General features: G+C 35.0%; 1 protein-coding gene across 1 annotated transcript; it reads left to right on the top strand.

Moving 5' to 3' along the window:
• Positions 1-1,051: 1,051 nt before the first annotated feature.
• LOC112767277 (3-hydroxyisobutyryl-CoA hydrolase-like protein 5) lies at positions 1,052-21,691 on the top strand. Its single transcript, XM_072221818.1, has 15 exons — positions 1,052-1,057; positions 1,103-1,186; positions 1,274-1,342; positions 2,123-2,186; positions 16,926-16,999; positions 17,098-17,181; positions 17,372-17,456; positions 17,894-17,979; positions 18,888-19,009; positions 19,100-19,160; positions 19,254-19,352; positions 19,689-19,790; positions 19,916-19,957; positions 20,556-20,662; positions 21,457-21,691. The coding sequence occupies exons 1-15, from the start codon at positions 1,052-1,054 to the stop codon at positions 21,554-21,556; spliced, it is 1,185 nt and encodes a 394-aa protein (XP_072077919.1). The 3' UTR covers positions 21,557-21,691.
• Positions 21,692-22,728: the final 1,037 nt, after the last annotated feature.

Genomic DNA, 22,728 nt, shown 5'->3' with positions numbered 1-22,728 from the left:
GGACCAAGGAGAAAATTGTTTTGGGCTATGCATATATTTCTTGGCCCAATTAGCTTTGTTATCTCTTAAGCAATTCAGCCACATAGTATAATTTAGCACAAAGTTTAATTAACTTTAAATAACAAGTTGGCTTAAAATGTCTTTGGCCCAATAATCAAAATCTACACACTAACAAACACATTAACCAAACAATTAGAAACAAATAATAACTTTCTAATTAATATTTTTAATAATATTTGATTATCATAATAATTCAAATTTTCAAAGTCAATAGAGTGGGTTGTTGAAAATTTGACTCTAGATTGTGACACTCAATTTGGTTGACTGTATGTTGACACCGAAAGTTTCCTACCCCAATTTCTATGGATCAAAAGTGGACACATCTTATTATCTTGGAGGTTCAGTTCTCCATTTGCATTTTGTCCTGGTAAATATTTTTCGTCATAATCTTACAGTTTAAATCAACAATTCTTGGCATATTATATTCGCACTCAAATCATTTTCACTTTCCTTTATGCTCTTAAATTAGTTCATCAGATAACCTCTTATTTGTAGTTTAATTGTACAGAATTTGCATCAACCTCGTTTCCCACTGTAAATGGCACCTACAGCTTCATCGCCAGATGAACAGCCAAGCCAGTCTAAAATAATGTCTCCAATTTGCCCATTTGTTTCTTCGTTATCTACAGTTTTCATTCTGTTTTCTCTCAAGAATTGATTGTAAAATTGGTTATCAAAATGAAAAATATTTGCGCACCAACACTTTTTATCAATATTAGCCAACACTTTATTTTTATGCTAGGGCATAGAATTTAGTATAAAATAAAGGTGAAAATTAAGGTGTAATTAATTTTACGTAAAATTGATAACTAAGAGTTGTTTGATAAAAATTTAGTCAAATCAGTCAAAAAATATTTTAATTTGGCCAAATGTTGGCAAAAAAAATAATAAATTTTGTTGATTATGTAGCATTACTCGTATACTTTTTTAAGATTACAGATTAAAATTAGTGATGTGAATGCATGCGATTATTTGGCACTTGACACAGCATATGGTGGTAACTGGTAAATAACGAAAGGGTTTTTCTGGTTTTGGTGTTAAGGTTGTTATTGGAGAAGAGATAGATCATGTAAGGTTGATCACTTTGAACCGACCTAAGCAATTGAATGCTATCTCACCTGAACTGGTAGGTCACTCCTGTTAACTTTTTTAGTATTTTGGCTAAGTTATTTTTCAGCATTTAATTAATTGCTACTGTCTCATTTCATCTCAGATTTCTCTGCTGGCATCATACTTGGAAAAGTGGGAGATAGATGACAAAGCAGAACTAATCATCATAAAGGTTGTTATTTACTTTATAATCTTCTGAATTTGTTGGCACAAAATCGTTATTTGTTATGAATTCGCTTTCCGATTGAGTCCTTTTATTATAGAGCCTAAAAAAATGAGAAATGCTTGGGGGCCATTAGAATTTACTGTTTTTTGCGATCTCTTAATTATCAATTCAATTTCTTTAGTTTAACTTCTTTAGTTTAGTAATCCAACAACTTATTTTATCCTATACTTTTAAATATTAAATTTCAACTGAAGCAAAAAATAATAAATTCTGATGACCCTCTAACATATTAATATAAAAAATCAATTTTACCTTTTGTATATTAATACAAAAGAGAAGGGTTTGGAGAAGAGAAAAGGTGGTAGAGGTCTAACGGTAGTAAGCGGTGGTTCTTGGTAGTGATAAAAATTTGTATGGAAATAAAGGATGAAAATGTAAAATCAAATCATTATATAACTCTCAAATCAAATCAATTTCTATTTTATATAATCAATTCCAAACACAATAATTCATTTCTAATTCAATTTGTTGGAAATCAAATTAAAAATCAGTTCCAAAAATATTTGGTTCTAAACACACCCTAAAAGTGGGGACAAAAAATATCTAGGTTTATGTCTCTTCATCTTTGTATTTCTGCTTTAGGGAAAAAAATAGATGTTATTAACTAAAAAGAGAACTGACAATTTTTTATCTCATTTTTTTAGAATAATTAAAATGACTAATAAGTAATTATGTTGGTTTAATTGGCACTTATGTATGCTTCGTTCTGCACACTTTTTTTTCCAGGGTGCTGGTAGGGCTTTTTGTGCCGGAGGTGATTTGAGAGTATTCTATGATGGCAAGAAAAAGAGTATGTACATCATTTTCTATAAAGTTTTAGAGCAATATGATGAAACAAAGTAATAGCAATTGCACTCTTTTAAAAAGGGTAATTTATGTGCATCATCCAAATTGGTCTAAAATCAAGATGTTCCTAATCATTTCCTTAATTTAGTGCTTGTTTGGGCGCCATTATTTTGATAAAAAAAGATCTTTTTTCAATAAAAAAGATCTTTTTTATTTTTTAGCGTGTTTGGCAAATTTCTAGTAGTAAAAGTACTAGAAAAATAAAAAACCCTCGTCCTTTCCGAAGTCTGGATTTCTGGTTTACGCACGAGGGTTTTCTGAGGATGGTGAAAACTGAATGGCAAAGCTTAGGCGATGTTCCGTTCCCATCTAAACTGAAGGCGTTAACTGCACCATTGAGGAAATGGCACAAGGATAACTTTAGTGACATGGATTAGAGACTAATGAAGTTTGAAGATGAAATCAAGAAGCTTGATATTATGGTTAGTGACGAAGTCTATGATGGTACGACGAAGGTTAGAAGGAAGGCGTTGGTGGGCTTTTGTGAAAAGTGGTACACTAGGAAGGAAATTCATTGGAAGCAGATGTCTCGGTCCAAACATGCTACAAACATGGATAAGAATACCAGGTATTTCATTAACATTGCTTCAGCTAGAAGATGGAGTAACAGAATTGATGCACTGATGATTCATGGACGGCTAGTGAGGAATCAGGCAAGAATAAAAATTGCAATTAGGGGGTTCTATAAGGATTTATAAAGGTAGGCCTCTACTCCGAGGATTGGTGTTAGGGATGGGTTGATAAAGCAGATTGGTAGAAAGGAGGCTGAGGCTTTGGAGGCCTTACCGACTGTGGAGGAGATTAGAGAGGCAGTGTGGGACTGTGACTCGTTTAAGGCGCCCGGTAGTAATAGATACAATTTGAACTTTATCAAGAAATGCTGGGAGGACATTGGCCAGGAGTTCACTGCAGTAGTCATAGGGTTCTTCCAAAGTGCCAAGTTACCAACGGATGTGAATGTCACGTGGGTGACACTAGCCCCAAAATTTGTGGGTGCTAAGGAGATCAAAGACTTTCAGCCAATTAGTATGGTGGGGTGTGTGTATAAGGTAATTTCGAAGGTCTTGGTAAGAAAGATGAGCTCAGTTATGCTGGGACTGGTAGGAGAGACTCAGACTGCATTCGTCAAAGGCAGAAAAATTCATGACGGTGCGCTCATAGCCTGTGAGACGGCTCATTGGCTAAAGACGCGACGAAAGAAAGCGGCAATAATCAAGCTGGATTTTCAAAAAGCTTATGATAAAGTCAGATGGAGCTTTGTTGATCTTGTGTTATAGAAGATGGGTTTTGGCCAAAGATGGAGGAATTGGGTAACGGAGTGTGTCAGCACAGCCACTATGTCAATCCTCATTAACGGGTCCCTATCTAAGCCGTTCAATATGGAGAGCGGCCTGAGGCAAGGGGATCCTCTTTCGCCACTTCTGTTTGTGCTTGTGGTCGATGTTTTACATCGAATGTTGGGGGAAGTTGTTAGGAACGGACGCATTGCTCCGCCCCTGGTAGGGGGAGATCATATTGAATTGTCACATCTCCAGTTCGCAGATGATACCATTCTGTTCTGTCCTCCAGAGACAGAAACGATTGTAAATTATAAGAGGTTGTTGAGGTGTTTTGAGCTGATGTCTGGTTCGAGTATCTACTTTGATAAGTCGAATTTGATCTCGGTGAACTGCGAGCAAGGATGGGTTGATCAGGCATGTGGTATACTGGGGTGCAAGCAAGCTGTCTTACCTGTTAGATACCTTGGGATTTCTTTAGGAGCCAACCCGCGCCTGGTGAAGACTTAGAAACCGATCATAGATAAGGTGGAAGAGAAGATTAGCTTATGGAAATCGAAGGTTCTCAACAAGGCAGGTAAGCTTGTCCTAATTAAATCAGTGCTGAATAGCCTACCAATGTACTACCTTAGTCTGTACAAGATGCCGAAGGCGGTCGCTGATAAGCTGATTGCATTACAGAGGCATTTTTTGTGGTGTAAGGAGGATGGAAATTATGGTATACCCCTAGTTAAGTGGGAGCTGGTTCAGGCACCAAAAAATGTTGGGGGTTTGGGAGTTAGGGATGCAGTGCTTAGAAACACAGCGCTCCTGTTTAAATGGTGGTGACGGTTTTCAAAGGAGGATTTCCCGTTGTGGAAGAAGATTGTTTGTTCATGTTATAATTTGAACCCAAATGCGATGCTAGCATACCAGCCCCTACCGGTAAATGGAGGGCCCTGGAAAGACATATGCCAATTGAATATGAAAGAACATCGAGTACGACAAAAAATGGTTAGCGGCCTGGCAATGGAGGTAGGGAATGGAAGTAGTACCCTGTTTTGGGAAGATAACTGGATTCAAGGCGGTCCTCTGAACGCGAGCTTTCCAAGACTCTTCTCCATTTCAAACCAACAAGGTGATGTGATACGGGATTGTGGGTTTTGAGATGGGTTAGAGTGAATTTTGAACTTTCAATGGAGGATGAAGTTGTTCCAATGGGAGTTGGAACTAGTCCATCAACTTCATGAGATGTTAAGTGTAACGACCCAATTTTCAATATGTCTAGATCATACTGGAAACTGAGCGCTACCAATTTGTCTTCCTAATTATTATCTATTATTTATCATATGATCCTGATTCGTTGTTAAAAGCGTAGTTAACTTGCGAGGTGTAATATTTTTTTTTGAAAACGTTTGGATTAATGGACAGAATCATTTATAATCAATTCACAAATAATAATAGATAAAACAGTTATAAACAACCACACATAAATACATCACAAGTAATTGACAACATTCGGTGATTCAGCCTTTATTAGAATATAGACTGTTAGTTAGAACACCCCTAGATATAGCTAAATAATATGTATATACATGTATATACATACAACATCCCAGGTCCTGACCTGTTCAAGAGGTCCCTAAGCTGGCACCTAGGTTAGCCTAGACTCTATACTCACCTAGTCCCTCTAAACTACTAAAGCGAGGGAAAGTACGTTCTAGGTCTTCAAAACTCAAGTTAGGTAGAACGTTATCAAAAGATAGAACATCATCTGCTACTCCTCTGCATGATCAGACTTTTCCACAGGACGTCTCTCTGGTACCTCATGAAGTAACCACACAATAGGAATCTCGTACACAGGATTTAGGTTAAAGTGCGCAGACGAACAGGGTGCAGATGTTGGCTGGTCTCGCAATATATACATATAATCAGAGAACGAGATTCACCCTAGACTCAGAAGACTATCTAGAGCAGAATCCCCTTTGCAGAACCATCATCAACGAACTACGGTAAGGTACTCTTACTTCCATCTGAAGGGGGAAGGGAGAGAGAAGGGGTAAGAACTGGGGAGTTCTTAGTAGGGCCGGGGTTATTAGTTAAGTTCATTAATTTGGGGTCGATTAGTAGACGAATAACATAACATAGCAATGCAGTAAACAGAAGATAAAGATAGAAAGAGAAAGTAGAGACAACAGAAAGCAGAACACAAACAAAAGAATACAAGAAAATAAAACACAAATAGCATACAAGCAGACAAACATAAAGAAGTAGATCACACACAGAAAGGAATGCAACAGAGAATGATGCGCAGACAAGAATGATGCATGTCTAGACCTAGCGCAGGCCATGAGCTCATGTGTCGGTTAGCTGCCCGCAATCCCGACATTTACCAGGTCACGAGTAATCCCGATTTTCCGGATATGATTTTCCGTTCCTAAATAAATGCGCATATAATAATAGCCGCTCATTTGAGACAGCCTCTGCTTACTGCAGGAAAATATATATATACTCTGCTCTGCTCTGGGGAAGCGGAAAATGGCTGTAGGTAACTTAGTTTCCCTACAGAGGCTCTGGGTTGCATTAAGCAACTAATATATATATATATATAGCTCTGGGTTGCATCAAGCAACTAATATATATATAAATATAGCTCTGGGTTACATCAAGCAACTAATATATATATATATATAGCTCTTTATTATATTACTCTTCTCTTTATATCTCTTTACTCTGTTTTGGTTTCTCTTTTCTCTGTATCTCTTTACTCTGTTTTAATTACTCTGTTCTCTGTATCTCTTTTTTCTTCTCTGATTACTCTTTTCATCTGTATCTATATTACTCTTTTTCTCTTTATCTCTTTACTTTACTCTGGTTTCTCTGTTTTCTGAGTTTCTCTACTCTGCTCTGATTTCTCTGCTTAACGTATGTATATAAAGTTTATGCAAATTTCGGTATGAATAGTTCGCCAGTCCCAAGTATAGGTTCATTAAGTCTATAATGAAATAGTTTAACTTTTCATATAATACCTAACCCTAGTCGCAACTCAAGGACTAACTATGTTGCCCTAGTTCGTTCACTAATTTCTGTCTGTTTTTCTGTTATTAAAACTTTACAGACTTTTCTTTAGTTTTTATCTTTTCTGCAACTTTTTATCTTTCTTTTATCTTTGCCTCACTAATATGTTCTTACCACTCCCAAAGTGTTTTATGAAGGTAATTATGAGATTCTGCGCTTAAAGTTGTCTTTCTAAAGCTTTTACAGAAAACTGCCTTTTTCTCATTATTTTATTATTTTTATTTATTATTTTATTATTAAATTTTCAAAAATTAACTTTACTTTAACCTTTAACTTTTAAAATTCATTTTTTACCACCCGTAACTTTTAATATTTCTACTTTTACCACCCTAACTTTTGGAAATTACAAAATAACCCCCCAAACACCAAAATATTTACTTCCTTGCCCTTTTATGGATCAAAAAGGTGTTCTTCATTGTTCTTCACCACACTCAAAGTGTTCTTCGTGTTCTTCGTAAATTCTTCAGATTCTTTCTTTGTTTTTACCCGTTTTTCAGTCTTTTCAGCAACCGATTTTTACCATAATTCAAAATAAATTTCCAGCCACTAAAACCCCATCTTTTCTACATGATTTTAACACAAATTGAACCTCAATTTAAGCTCTAGGGTTTCGTTTTCCAGCAGCCACAAGAACACACATTCATAGCTTGAATTTCATCAAATTTCATCAAATTTTCACCAAAATTTCAACAAGAATTACTCATACAAACAATCAATTTCAAGCATAGCCAAATCATATCATAATCACACAACTCAAACACAATCAATCAAGATTAAATTCGTCAATCCCTACCTGGTTTTGCTGCTCCTAATTCGGTTAAACTTTCAGGTGGTCCTTAAGCACTTTTTCCTCCGAAATCACATCAAGAACAACTTTAAATCCAAAAACTCTCAACTGACCAAATCTCACTCAGTATGTTAGGAAGAGATATCTCACCTTAGACTTGCTGGAAATTCACGTTTCTTGGCCCTCAAGTCAAGTTAAGCATGATTCCTAAGGAAGAACATCAAGAAAACACATGTTTTGCATGGTTTTCCTTGAAAACCGAATTGAAATGGGAGGGAGACAGCCATCTCACCTTATTTCCATCCTTGATAAGTTACATGGTTATGTAGAGGAAGAAGAGAGGATCATTTTGGTGAAATCGGAGTTTTGATTTGAGTTTTAGTTCAGAAGAAATCAAGCTTTGAAGATTAAGTGTTCATGAAAGTTTCTCTCTTTTCTCTCTTGTTATTTTCGGCCAAAATGATGAAATGAGACAGCCTTGGAGGTCTTGGGGGTGTAAGGTGAGTTGTGATTGGTTGGCTTGGAGGTGGATTAAAATAATATTAAAATATCTCTTGTGTACAACTACTAAAACTAGGTGTACCGGAACACTCGTAAAAACATCTCTAAAAATTATTTTTTGAGCTACTAGCATAAATGACACTAGTAACATATTTATTATGAGAATATAACATGTATAATGAGGCCTTAGCATTGCTAAATTCATCAGAGAGTGCTGGTGCTAAGCTGCACCAGTAAACCGTAAATCCGGTTAAACCGATTTTCTGTTTTTAACAAAAATAGACCAGGTAACCTTATAATTTCATTCAAGCATTTTCTAATACTAATATAATGATAATATTATACTATTATCTCTCTCCTCTCATGAATTGAGTTCGGTTCGTCAAACAGAGACTATTTACGAAAATCAGAATCAAAACTGCCAACCGATACGGTTCAAAAACTATGTTCTTCGCGATTGCTTTATCGAGCTTGTCTCAAAGGAGGTTCTAGCTTAAGGATGACATAATGATAATGAGGATTGAGATACTTGATGATATAGCAGAGGTGTTCCCTTTACTGATCTTCCGGAGAAATCCGTACTTTCAGAAAAGATCTCATGTACTCGAAAATCAGGGTTGTTACATTCTACCCTCCTAAAAGAAAATTTTGCCCTCAAAATTTCAGTTACCTAGGAATAAATGCGGGTAATCAGCTTTCATCTTATCTTCCAGTTCCCAAGTGTGCTCTTCCTCTCCTCTTGGTTCCCATGCTACTTTGACTAAGCGAACAGTCTTGCCTTTTAGCTACTTATCACTTCTTTCTACGATTTGAACCGGTGATGCTTGATATGTCAAATCATTTCATAACTGTACTGTCTCTGGTTGTAAAATGTGACTCTTGTCGGGAATATATTTCTTAAGTTGCGAGACATGAAAAACATCATGAAGGTTTGATAAATAAGGAGGAAGGACTATTTGATAAACTACTAGACTGACTCTTTTAAGTATTTGGAAAGGTTCTATGTATCGTGGGTTAAGGTTTTTAGTCTTAAGGGCTCTACCTATTCCAGTAATCGAGGTTACTTCTAGAAAGACACGGTTTCCATCACTAAACTCTAAGGGTCTACGTCTATTATCGGCATAGCTCTTTTGACGGCTTTGTACTGTCTGGATCTTCTGACAAATCTCCTTTATCTCCTCAGTAGTTTCTTACACTAAGTCTGGACCTAAGACACTAGCTTCTCCATCGTCATTCCAATACAATGGTGTCGACATCTTCTTCCATAGAGAGCTTCATATGGTGCCATCCCGATACTTTATTGGAAACTGTTATTGTAGACGAATTTGACCAAAATCAAATACTTATCCCAGCTGCTTTGGTTGTCTATCATACATGATCGTAACATGTCTTCTAACGTCTGGATTGTCTGCTCTGATTGTCCGTCTATCTGAGGATTGTATGCTATACTCGTGTGCAATTCTGTTTCCAACGCTTTTTGAAAAGCTCCCCAAAATCTAGTAATAAACCTCGAAACTTGATCTGAGACAATTTATGAAGGTATCCCATGTAGTCGTACGATTCCTTGAATATATATATTCATTCCAGCCTTTCTAAAGTATAGTCAACTCGAATCGGAAGGAAGTGCGCTGACTTTGTCAACCTGTCCACAATTACCCAGATGGCATCGTGTCCAGTTGAGGTCCTTGGAAATCCGGTGACAAAATCCATAGAAATCTGCTCCCATTTCCATTGTGGTATCTCTAAGGGTTGCAGGGTTCCTGACAGCTTCTGATGTTCCACCTTCATCTTCAGGCAGGTTAAACATTTTGAGACATAATCAGCTACTTCTTTCTTTAAGCCCGGCCACCAGAACATTTGTTTCAAATCTCGATACATCTTTGTCACTCCAGGATGCATAGAAAATCTACTTTGGTGAGCTTCAACAAGAATCTTTTATCGCAATTCTCCAGAGTTAGGCACACAAATTCTTTTCTTGTACCTCCATAGGCCACTACGATCCTATCTCACAGCTTCTTCAGCTCTGCAAGCAATGGTGACATCCAGTACAGTGCTATGGAAATCGGTCCGGCTCCAGGTACTAGATCAATGCTAAATTCTATCTCTTGCTGAGGAGGAGACTCAGGTATGTCGTCCAAGAAAACATCAGGAAATTCCTTCATCATTCAGATTTCTTCTAAGCTTAATTCACTATCATTCGAGCTAGCCACTAACAGAACGTACCCCTCACAATCACTCCCGCCTAAGGTAACTCTTACAGAATTCAGATATAAGGTGTGGGATAGAAATGGTTTAGTACATAGACTATCAGATGGAATAACAGCAGTTCTTTTAAAATAATCAAGGAAAACATGATACTTAGATAACCAATCTAATCCTAAAATAACTTCTAAACCATATAGTGGCAAATAGATTAGATCGTGTATAAAAGTCCTGTTCCTAATCGCGAATGGTACTTGCAGGCACACTAAACTGGTCAAAGCATTTTGGGATGCAGGTGTATGGACAATCAAGTAAAAATTCAATTTAAAGAAATATAATCCTAACTCGTAAGCAATAGTTAGAGAAATAAAGAATGCGATGCACCCGAATCATACAGTACAGTTAGAAATCGATTCTTGACATAACCTGACCTTGAATGAGGGCATCCGATTGCACAACATCGTCAATAGTGATAACAAACACTCGTCCTTGTTGTTGGGTTCTGACTGGATTTCGAGTAAATCCCTTCGGACAATCCTTGGCAACGTGTCCAAGTTCTCGACAAGTGTAGCAGTTAGGTGATCCAAACTGGCAAGACCTGTTACTATGCTCTTTTCCGCATTGCTTACATGTAGGGTTTATGTAAGCCTGATGGGCTCGTTTACCATTGCCTTGCCTTACTTTACCTCGAGCGATAAATCCAAACTTTATAGTATTGCCAGCGGACTCATCTACCATTCTTTTTCGACAGTCTCTTGCCCGATGTCCTTCCTTATTACAGTAGTAACATAAACCTGTTCTGAACCGGCAAAGCCTACTACCATGATGCTTTCCACAAGTTAGGCATACTACACCACTTTGAGCTTGGTGAGGTTGACTCTCATGTCCTTGTTCAATGTCACGGTTATTGTCACTACCATTATTGCGAGTTAAAAGGCTGACATCTCGGTGGTTTCCATTCCAACACTGGAATTGACCAATGGCTTTAAAGTTGCGACCTTGAGGGGCTAAATTTTGAACAAAGTCTCTTTGTGAATCCTCCCTACATCTTGCTCGAGCTATCGCCACCTTCTTTGAACATTCTTCCACTAGTTTACTTTTATTCACCAGTTCAGCAAAATTTCATATCTCTAGCGAAACAACAGAATTCATCAGTTCTTCTCGGAGTCCTCCTTCAAACTTTAAACACTTCCATTCTTCAAAGTCTTCTGGGTTCCCTTGACAAATCTTGGAGAAACGACACAAGTCATCGAACTTACGGGCATACTCAGCAATAGTCATATCCCCTTGTTTCAACTGCATAAGCTCCATCTCCTTAGCATCTCGTGCTGCTCCCAGAAAATAATTTTTATAAAATTCGTCCCTAAAGATATCCCAAGGAATGTCATTTTCATTCTGTTGTAGCAGTCGTTGTATCCCCTGCCACCAGTACTCAGCTTCTCCCTCGAGCATATAAGTAGCAAACTCCATGTATTGTCCTTTCGGAACATGTTGCACTCTCAGTGATCGTTCAATACCTTGAAACCAATTATCAGTGTCAGTCGTAACGAGTGTACCCTTGAACTTAAGCGGATTAACCTTCAGAAATATCGCAAGGGTCATAGGTCTTTCAGGATGCCCTAAGTTATTCTCATCATTCCCATTTCTCACTCCAAGACGTTCAACAGCCCTAGCCGCTGTTACCGCAGCTTCCCGCACTACTTCAACCGCGTTGTTCATGGTAGCCATAAACGTTTCCAATTCCCTCTCGTAGTTAACATTAGGAATTCCTTCTCATACGCCTCGTCTCCGTGAACCCATTGTGGTCCTGTTTACACCAAACAATAATTGTTAAGGTGATCAGTCTTAACACTTCAAGTCAAGTGTGAACATTCCCAAAATAAAAACACAGAAACAATCATGCAACATATATCACTAGGATATCCTATACGCATGAGACACACAACAGAGTATGCAATGAAGCATAGTCAGTCCACTCCCCAGGCTCTACTGGGAACGAACTGCTCTGATACCAAATTGTAACGACCTAATTTTCAATATGTCTAGATCATACCGGAAATTGAGCGCTACCAATTTGTCTTCCTAATTATTATCTATTATTTATCATATGAGCCTGATTCGTTGTTAAAAGCGTAGTCAACTTGCGAGGTGTAATATTTTTTTTTTGAAAACGTTTGGATTAATGGACAGAATCATTTATAATCAATTCACAAATAATAACAGATAAAATAGTTATAAACAACCACACATAAATACATCACAAGTAGTTGACAACATTCGGTGATTCAGCCTTTATTAGAATATAGACTGTTAGTTAGAACACCCCTAGATATAGCTAAATAATATCTATATACATGTATATACATACAACATCCCAGGTCCTGACCTTTTCAAAAGGTCCCTAAGCTGGCACCTAGGTTAGCCTAGACTCTATACTCACCTAGTCCCTCTAAACTACTAAAGCGAGGGAAAGTACGTTCTAGGTCTTCAAAACTCAAGTTAGGTGGAACGTTATCAAAAGATAGAACATATCTGCTACTCCTCTGTATGATCAGACTTTTCCACATGACGTCTCTCTGGTACCTCATGAAGTAGCCACACAATAGGAATCTCGTACACAGGATTTAGGTTAAAGTGCGCATACAAACAGGGTGCAGACATTGGCTGGTCTCGCAGTATATACATATAATCAGAGAACGATATTCACCCTAGACTCAGAAGACTATCTAGAGCATAATCCTCTTTGCAGAACCATCATCAACGAACTACGGTAAGGCACTCTTACTTCCATCTGAAGGGGGAAGGGAGAGAGAAGGGGTAAGAACTGGGGAGTTCTTAGTAGGGCCGGGGTTATTAGTTAAGTTCATTAATTTGGGGTCGATTAGTAGACGAATAACATAATATAGCAAAGCAGTAAACAGAAGATAAAGATAGAAAGAAAAAGTAGAGACAACAGAAAGCAGAACACAAACAAAAGAATACAAGAAAATAAAACACATAAATAGCATACAAGCAGACAAACATAAAGAAGTAGATCACACATAGAAAGGAATGCAACAGAGAATGATACGCAGACAAGAATGATGCATGTCTAGCCCTAGCGCAAGCCATGAGCTCATGTGTCGGTTAGCTACCCGCAATCCCGACATTCACCCGGTCACGAGTAATCCCGATTTTTCGGATACGATTTTCCGTTCCTAAATAAATGCGCATATAATAATAGCCGCTCATTTGAGACAGCCTCTGCTTATTGCAGGAAAATATATATATACTCTGCTCTGCTCTGGGGAAGCGGAAAATGGCTGTAGGTAACTTAGTTTCCCTACAGAGGCTCTGTGTTGCATTAAGCAACTAATATATATATATAAATATAGCTCTGGGTTGCATCAAGCAACAAATATATATATATATATATATATATATATATATATATATATATATATATATATATATATATATATATATATATAAATATAGCTCTGGGTTGCATTAAGCAACTAATATATATATATATATATATATAGCTCTTTATTATATTGCTCTTCTCTTTATATCTCTTTACTCTGTTCTGGTTTCTCTTTTCTCTGTATCTCTTTACTCTGTTTTAATTACTCTGTTCTCTGTATCTCTTTTTTCTTCTCTGATTACTCTTTTCATCTGTATCTATATTACTCTTTTTCTCTTTATCTCTTTACTTTACTCTGGTTTCTCTGTTTTCTGTGTTTCTCTATTCTGCTCTGATTTCTCTACTTAACGTTTGTATTTAAAGTTTATGCAAATTTCGGTATGAATAGTTCGCCTGTCCCAAGTATAGGTTCATTAAGTTTATACTGAAACAGTTTAACTTTTCATATAATACCTAACCCTAGTCGCAACTCAAGGACTAACTATGTTGCCCTAGTTCATTCACTAATTTCTGTCTGTTTTTCTGTTATTAAAAGCTTACAGACTTCTCTTTAGTTTTTATCTTTTCTTTAACTTTTTATCTTTCTTTTATCTTTGCCTCACTAATATGTTCTTACCACTCCCTAAGTGTTTTATGAAGGTAATTATGAGATTCTGCGCTTAAAGTTGTCTTTCTAAAGCTTTTACAGAAAACTGCCTTTTCCGTATTATTTTATTATTTTTATTTATTATTTTATTATTAAATTTTTGAAAATTAACTTTACTTTAACCTTTAACCTTTAAAATTTATTTTTTACCACCCGTAACTTTTAATATTTCTACTTTTACCACCCTAACTTTTGGAAATTACAAAATAACCCTGCAAACACCAAAATATTTACTTCCTTGCCCTTTTATGGATCAAAAAGGTGTTCTTCATTGTTCTTCTAGTGTTCTTCGTGTTCTTCGTAAATTCTTCAGATTCTTTCTTTGTTTTTACCCGTTTTTCAGTCTTTTCAGCAACCGATTTTTACCATAATTCAAAATAAATTTCCAGCCACTAAAACCCCATCTTTTCTACATGATTTTAACACAAATTGAACCTCAATTTAAGTTCTAGGGTTTCGTTTTCCAGCAGCCACAAGAACACACATTCATAGCTTGAATTTCATCAAATTTTATCAAATTTTCACCAAAATTTCAACAAGAATTACTCATACAAACAATCAATTTCAAGCACAGCCAAACCATATCATAATCACACAACTCAAACACAATCAATCAAGATTAAATTCGTCAATCCCTACCTGGTTTTGCTGCTCCTAATTCGGTTAAACTTTCAGGTGGTCCTTAAGCACTTTTTCCTCTGAAATCACATCAAGAACAACTTTAAATCCAAAAACTCTCAACTGACCAAATCTCACTCAGTATGTTAGGAAGAGATATCTCACCTTAGACTTGCTGGAAATTCATGTTTCTTGGCCCTCAAGTCAAGTTAAGCATGATTCCTAAAGAAGAACCAAGAAAACACATGTTTTGCATGGTTTTCCTTGAAAACCGAATTGAAATGGGAGGGAGACAGCCATCTCACCTTATTTCCATCCTTGATAAGTTACATGGTTATGTAGAGGAAGAAGAGAGGATCATTTTGGTGAAATCGGAATTTTGATTTGAGTTTTAGTTCAGAAGAAATCAAGCTTTGAAGATTAAGTGTTCATGAAAGTTTCTCTCTTTTCTCTCTTGTTATTTTCGGCCAAAATGATGAAATGAGACAGCCTTGGAGGTCTTGGGGGTGTAAGGTGAGTTGTGATTGGTTGGCTTGGAGGTGGATTAAAATAATATTAAAATATCTCTTGTGTACAACTACTAAAACTAGGTGTACCGGAACACTCGTAAAAACATCTCTAAAAATTATTTTCTGAGCTACTAGCATAAATGACACTAGTAGCATATTTATTATGAGAATAGAACATGTATAATGAGGCCTTAGCATTGCTAAATTCATCAGAGAGTGCTGGTGCTAAGCTGCACCAGTAAACCGTAAATCCGGTTAAACCGATTTTCTGTTTTTAACAAAAATAGACCAGGTAACCTTATGATGTCATTCAAGAATTTTCTAATACTAATATAATGATAATATTATACTATTATCTCTCTCCTCTCATGAATCGAGTTCGGTTCGTCAAACAGAGACTATTTACGAAAATCAGAATCAAAACTGCCAACCGATACGGTTCAAAAACTAGGTTCTTCGCGATTGCTTTATCGAGCTTGTCTCAAAGGAGGTTCTAGCTTAAGGATGACATAATAATAATGAGGATTGAGATACTTGATGATATAGCAGAGGTGATCCCTTTACTGATCTTCCGGAGAAATCCGTACTTTCAGAAAAGATCTCATGTACTCGAAAATCAGGGTTGTTACATTAAGGCCAATTAAGCCATCAACGGATCAGGAGGATAATATTGTGTGGAAGTTTGATAAGAAGGGTGTATTTTCTACTAGTTCCTTTTTGCAGGTCATTCAATCAGAATCTCTGATGGATGAGATCACAAGCTATAGTTTCACCAGTGCAATTTGGATAAGCGTGGTACCTCCGAGAGTGGAGCTATTTGGATGGTTTGTGCTAGTTGGTAGAGTTAACACCAAGGAGCGGTTGAGCAGATTGGGTGTTATTCCTAATAGTGATAATGTTTGTGTTCTGTGTAAAAAGGAGATAGAATCTATGCAGCATTTATTTCTTCTATGTGAGGTTACATGGCAGGTGTGGTGCACTTGGTTGAGGTATTTTCGTACAGCTTGGGCTGTTCCTGGTACCATGAAAGGGCTGTTTGAAAGTTGGACTGGAATGCACAGTAGAAAACAAGAGCAGAGGAAGTGGCTGACTGGGTTTTTTGTAGTGATCTGGAACATCTGGTGGGAACGGAACGATAGAATTTTCAAGAATAAAGATGCAGGTGTTGAGGAAATACAACGCAGGATGGTTTTGAGCTACCAAGAATGGACTTCCAGTGATCCATGTGGGTGTTAATGGCATTACTGGGGATGCCAAGGGAATTGATATCTCTTGTGTAGGCAGACTTCTTTTATTTTCTGGTTTTGTATGCTCCACTTTATTGTGTTGAGCTTCCTTTGTTTCAAAAATAAATAAATAAAAAAAAAATTTTTTTTGAAAAGCTGTAATTTACATCTTTTGTTTAAAGATCTTTTTCTCTTAAAAAAAAGATGTTTTTCATATAATAAATAAACAAAAAATTACTTTTATATTGTTATACCCAAACATAATTGATAGATAAAAAGAATTTTTTGCACGAGATACCCAAACATAAAATTACTTTTACTTTTCTATAAGATCTTTTAAAAAAAGATAACTCGAAAAAAGATCTTTTTTTTTTTAGAACAAAATGATAATCAATGTGCTTAATTATAACAAAAGGGAGTGTTTTCCATGATCATAAATTCTCATTTTGGACAGAGGATTCATGCCTTGAAGTGGTCTATAGATATTATTGGCTTTGCCATCACATTGAGACCTACAAGAAAACCCAGGTTCTGTTTAGGATCTTAATTAATTGCAGTTTCTTCTTTACCAATATGCTTCAGAAAGTGATATTACCATGTCTACAATGTTGTTATTCCTATAACAGGTTGCTCTTGTTCATGGAATTTCAATGGGTGGAGGTGCAGCTTTGATGGTCCCTATGAAGTTCTCAGTTGTTACTGAAAAAACTGTGGGTATTTAGCACTTGCTTGGTTTTGATTAATTCTTTCAGAAACGAACGAAAAATGTATATTATCATGTGTACAAAACTACTTAAACAATCTTATTAGAGATTAGTTTCTGCATAATTTCATATTAAATTTGTTTAGAAAGTGTTATTGGTTGATTTTGTGGTGTGTGAAAAACAAATGCTTTGACAGGTTTTTGCCACTCCTGAAGCAAGTTTTGGATTTCATACTGATTGTGGATTCTCTTACAGCCATTCTTGCTTACCGGGTCATTTAGGTAACCACATTTACATAAGAATTCCTTCTCTTCCTTGTATTTAACCAATGGGATTTTAAAATGGCGAAATTCACCCCTCATTCCATATATGGAAGGACTAATATGTCTATATTTGTTAATTCCGAGAGATGAACTTGTTTTCCGGCAAGTGGTAAGGGATGAAATTGTCCCTCTTAAATCTTAAGCGACTATTTTATGCCTTGTGTTTTCTATCTAGGATTAGATTGGGAATTACTTTGGGAAAAATATATAAAGTAAGTGTAAAACAGAACACCCCAAGAACACTTGTTCCTCCATATTTTTAATCTTATATTACAACAGCCATTTCTTTTTTCTTTTTTTTTCCTGTTAAATGATATTAAAGAAAAGAAGAGTGAAACATGTTAGTAGGTCACAAACAAAATTGTAGAGATGATAATGCACAATAAAATTTGCAGGTGAATTCTTGGCACTCACTGGAGCACGGTTGAATGGGAAGGAATTAGTTGCAGCAGGATTGGCAACTCATTTTGTCTCCTCTGAGGTTCGATAATCTCCGAATAAAGTACCGAAACTCACTATAAAAGGTGAATTAACAATCGGTTATATTTTGCTTCCTTTAGACAATTTAACCAATCGTTAACCGTATATGTGGGATCATTCACTAACGGCATATTACTGAGCAGTTAACAATTGGTTAGATTTGTCTAAGGGAGGCAATCTTTCATGGTTACAAGTTAGTTTTAATTATTTTATAATCAGATTTATGAGTGTGATAATCTTTCATGATCAATTGTAGTACTTTAACTATCTTTTTCCTGTAGCTGGAATCGGCATAATTTTTATTGCATGAAAATGCTACTGTAAATATATTCACAATTAATTGTTGGAAAGCCCAAGGGCACAAGCTAGTTAATGTAGGAAAATCACATGGAGTCAGTCCCTATCTCTTTAAGTTAATAATATGTGCACAGAAATTGGTTCTTTAGTATAGACACTGCAATAATAGTTGTGCCTGTAACTCTTCGGAATTCTGGCTTACTTTTGTAAATGACATTGATAATTCTATTTTCTTTGGAATTGGTAAACCAATAGTTTGTGTTGTAGTTGAACACATTCCAACACTATGCCAAAACTTCAGAAACTTGAATTATTTTATTTCCACTTTCCCTTACCTGATCAGAGGACATTGATCCAAGGATATAAATGAGAGAGAACAAAGTGGGGTAGGGTGAAATACAGGCGTATGTTTCCCGAAAAAGTGCTTTATAAGGATCTGCATTCCTACAACTTAAGTATTTTGTTTTTAATTTATCGTTTGCTACAGCTTAATTGAGGCCTGATTTGGTATTCAAAGATGAACATTGTCAGATACTATTTTCTAATCAGTAGATATAAAATGGACTTCGAGGGTTAATTTGATAAATAATAATAACATTTTATATGGACCAGAAAATTGTGGAACTTGAGAAGCGACTGATTAGCCTAAATTCCGGTGATGAGAATGCTGTAAGATCAGTGATTGAAGAATTTTCTTCAGAAGTCAAACCTGATGAAGACAGTATCTTAAACAAGTAATCACTATTTCATCATTGATATCCAAATTTCTTTTCTGATTAACCGAAAATTGCACTGTATTAATGACAGTATTTGGAGATTTTCAGGCAGTCAGTAATTGATGAATGCTTCTCTAAAAATTCCATTGAAGAAATTATAAAATCTTTGGTAAGTTTCTTACAAGTTCCTTACACATTATTTTCTTATTTCGTGTTCATGTTCTCTTTCAGCTACGTATGACTGTATGCTTTTTATCTAAAGGAAGCCGAAGCAAACAAAGAAGGAAATGGATGGATAGCTACAGTTTTGAAAGGAATGAAAAGAACATCACCGACCGCATTGAAAATAGTACTAAGATCGGTAAGGACTTCGTTATATATATTTCCCATGATCTGAGACTGGATTCTAGAACTCCATTCATTTCATTATTTTTTGGGCATATAAAATTCATGCTTAATGAAGCAGAAGAATATTTTAAGTTTTTCTTTGTATTTAAAAGCTACAATGTTTTTTATGCTAGTTTTCCGAATTACTTCCTTTTGGAATTTAAATGAGATTAATGAGGACAAAAAACAGAAATAATCCCTAGCCTTTGGACGTTATGTGAATGAATCAATAAAATAAGTTCTACATGCTACTTGGAGATTTTCGTGTTGCTCGATATGCAGTCAAGCAGCATCTTGAATATATGTGCAGGTTCGCGACGGAAGGAATGAAACACTGTCTGAATGTCTAAAAAAGGAATTTAGATTAACAATGAATATACTACGAAGTACAATATCCGAGGATATGTATGAGGTAATTGTAGTATGCTTATTGAATTTCAGAACAAATTTTAGACACAAAAGAGGCTGCTCAGTTTTACATTTTGATGTCATCTGTACTAAAATCTGAGGCAAAATTTTGTGTCTTTTGATGAGAAGGGTATTAGAGCTCTCACAGTTGATAAGGATAATGCTCCAAAGGTATTCTTTCTCTTTTTCTCTTTTGTTCTAAATATGCATGCCCCAAGATTAATGACTTCTTTTCCACATTTTATTAAATTCTTCTAATCTTAAATAGTCTTATCCTAAACTAGCTACCTTAACTATATTCAACCCACATCAAAGAACATTTCTTGTGACAAACAAAAAATTGCTTCAAAAACACGAATTTGGATCCTCTAAAGTAAAAGGAGTTTTACCATTGGATGCTGCATAACATTAAAAATGGAAATTGTTTTGCATTTTATTGATCCTGGTGAAATCCTTTACTTTACTAGGAACTACTGCCCATGTTTGGATGGCAAATACACATTTACATGTGCATCAAAATCAAGTTAAGAAATGGAAATCATGTCCGAGAAAACCATGGACATGGTATGATTTACAGAACAAGTCTTGAATGCTGTGTAAATTACAAGACTTGCTATTAAGTCTATCATTACAAGGGATTTGTTTTTAAATGTGCTTTTTTCTCTTTTCTTTTCTCTTTTCTCTAATTATGAAGGATCGTGTCTATAAACTTGTTTTCAATTTAAAAGATGAAAAATAAAAGGAATCATTGTTCTTTTTTCATGATCAGTGGGATCCTCCGTCGCTAGACAAAGTAGATGATGGAAAGTTGGACTTGGTTTTCCAACCATTTGAAAAGAATTTGGAGTTGCAGATTCCAGAAAGTGAGGCGTGCAGGTATGGTTTCTACTTGAATTTCGATTGATTGATTGATTAAGAACTAAAGTACGAATGATTATGAATTTATGATGCTAATAAATTTACCATGAAAGACAGAAATCTAAACTTGCCCATGAACAAATTAAGTCTTTTTTGTGGAAGGGTGGGGTATTGGTTGTAATTAAGTCACTACCCCTTAAAAGTTTTTAATTAAGTCTCTACACTACTTTTAAATTTGTAATTATCCTTATCGTCCTAAAAACATTTAACTTAATGGAATATGCCAAGATATATTCGCTACTAACATAGGATAGATAAACATGTTTTTGTAACGTCTACTATTAAGAATGATATAATTACAAAATTAAAACTAGTGTAAGGATCCAATTGAAAATTTTTAAAATATAGGGACTTAATTATAAATTTGGAAATACTATAAAGACCACTGAAGTAATTTAACTATTTTTTTATGGTGATTGTTATGGTGCCTAAAAGTGTTTACCTAATTTATCAAAAAGGGTTAAAAATCAATATTTAATTTTAAAAGTGTAAAAGTAAATAATTATTAAATATTCAAAATTTACTATAAAAAATAAGTTAGGCAAAAGTTAGACACCAAGTCATAGGCAACATAAAATTCACCTTTTTTTATAAGTAATTTGGTTGAGAAAATTATCTTTTGTAGATAAATTTGGTACTTTACTCTTAGTTAAATAATCAAGTATTGTTAAATCAAAATTTTATTTATTTATTTATTATTAGTAATATTATTATTAAGTTAAACCAAATTCCCTTGTGTGTATTCCAAACAGGTGGGCCGGTAAATATGAGAATTCAGCTTATGCGTTCCAAATTGGGCAATATAAAACGGCTTGGGTGTTGCTTGTCTCTGAGTTGGATGCTACTTTATAAAATACTACTCGAAAAGATTGTCATGAATTTTTCTACCTGCTTAGCTTGGATATAAATAAGCTACTGTTTGATGTGCTGAATAAATTATTATTATTATTATTATTATTATTATTATTATTATTATTATTATTATTATGCAGGTGCACAAGCGACGGGTTTAGAAAATTATACTGTGATGACTAAATATGCAACATGAAATAAAATAGGGGCCTTATAGTGTACAGATGTGGGTGTACAGATTTTTGTCTTTTTGTGGCTCAAAAGCGTGCCACTAAAAGTGTTGCTTAAAGAAAAAGTGTTACCCTTAATCGTTAACTTGGCTCTGATACCAATTTTGCAATCATTTTTAAAATATGATACCATTTTTTTACTAGTCCTTGTATAATGTAATTTCATTTTTATAGTTTTCAATCTTGTTTTAGTTTATAATATTCTTTTTTGCATGGATTATTATATATAAAATCTTTTATCTGTTTGTCTTTTTCTTTAATATAATTTCTTAAATCCTCAAAAACTTCTTTTATTTCTACACTTTCTGTTGTTTCTAAATACCTTCTTAATTTTTCAACTTCATTTTCCATTTTTTCTTTCAACAGCTTTAATTCTTTTAAGTCATAATATGGTTTTTCAGGCATTTATAAATTTTTTAAGTTTAATTCCAACTTGTTTATATTTATTCTTATTTCTATCCTTTTTATTATAAGGTCATCAATTTCGATCTGAAAGTCATTTAATTCCCTTTTATACTCTTTTATTTTACTTTTTAATTTTTCTGCTCTTTTTCTTTTTATTTTATTTTCTGGTTTTTCAATCTTCTTATGCTTCATTATTTATTTTAAAATTTCTGCAAACTCTATTATTGATTCATTACTATTTTCTAGAGATTCTATTAATTTTTCTAGCTCTTCAACTTCTCTTTTTAACTTGTCATAGATTATTTTTAGAGTTTCAAATGCTCTTTGATTTATTTCAGAAAACTGTAAATAATTCAAACGATTTTCTCTTTCAAAGAGCTATTGTTTCTTGTCTTGATAAGTTACATATATTTCTTCTTTATTTATTGTCATAATTTAGTGTTTAGGGTTTCATTTAATTTTTCGACCTTTTTTGTTAATTCTTTTATTTCAGAATTTTCTTCTTTAATCTTCAACTTAGATAGATTTAAAGGGCTA

The sequence above is a fragment of the Arachis hypogaea genome, chromosome 17 (genome assembly GCF_003086295.3).
Source record: "Arachis hypogaea cultivar Tifrunner chromosome 17, arahy.Tifrunner.gnm2.J5K5, whole genome shotgun sequence".
Classification (NCBI taxonomy): Eukaryota; Viridiplantae; Streptophyta; class Magnoliopsida; order Fabales; family Fabaceae; genus Arachis; species Arachis hypogaea.
This window is presented reverse-complemented; position numbering and strand designations above follow the sequence as displayed.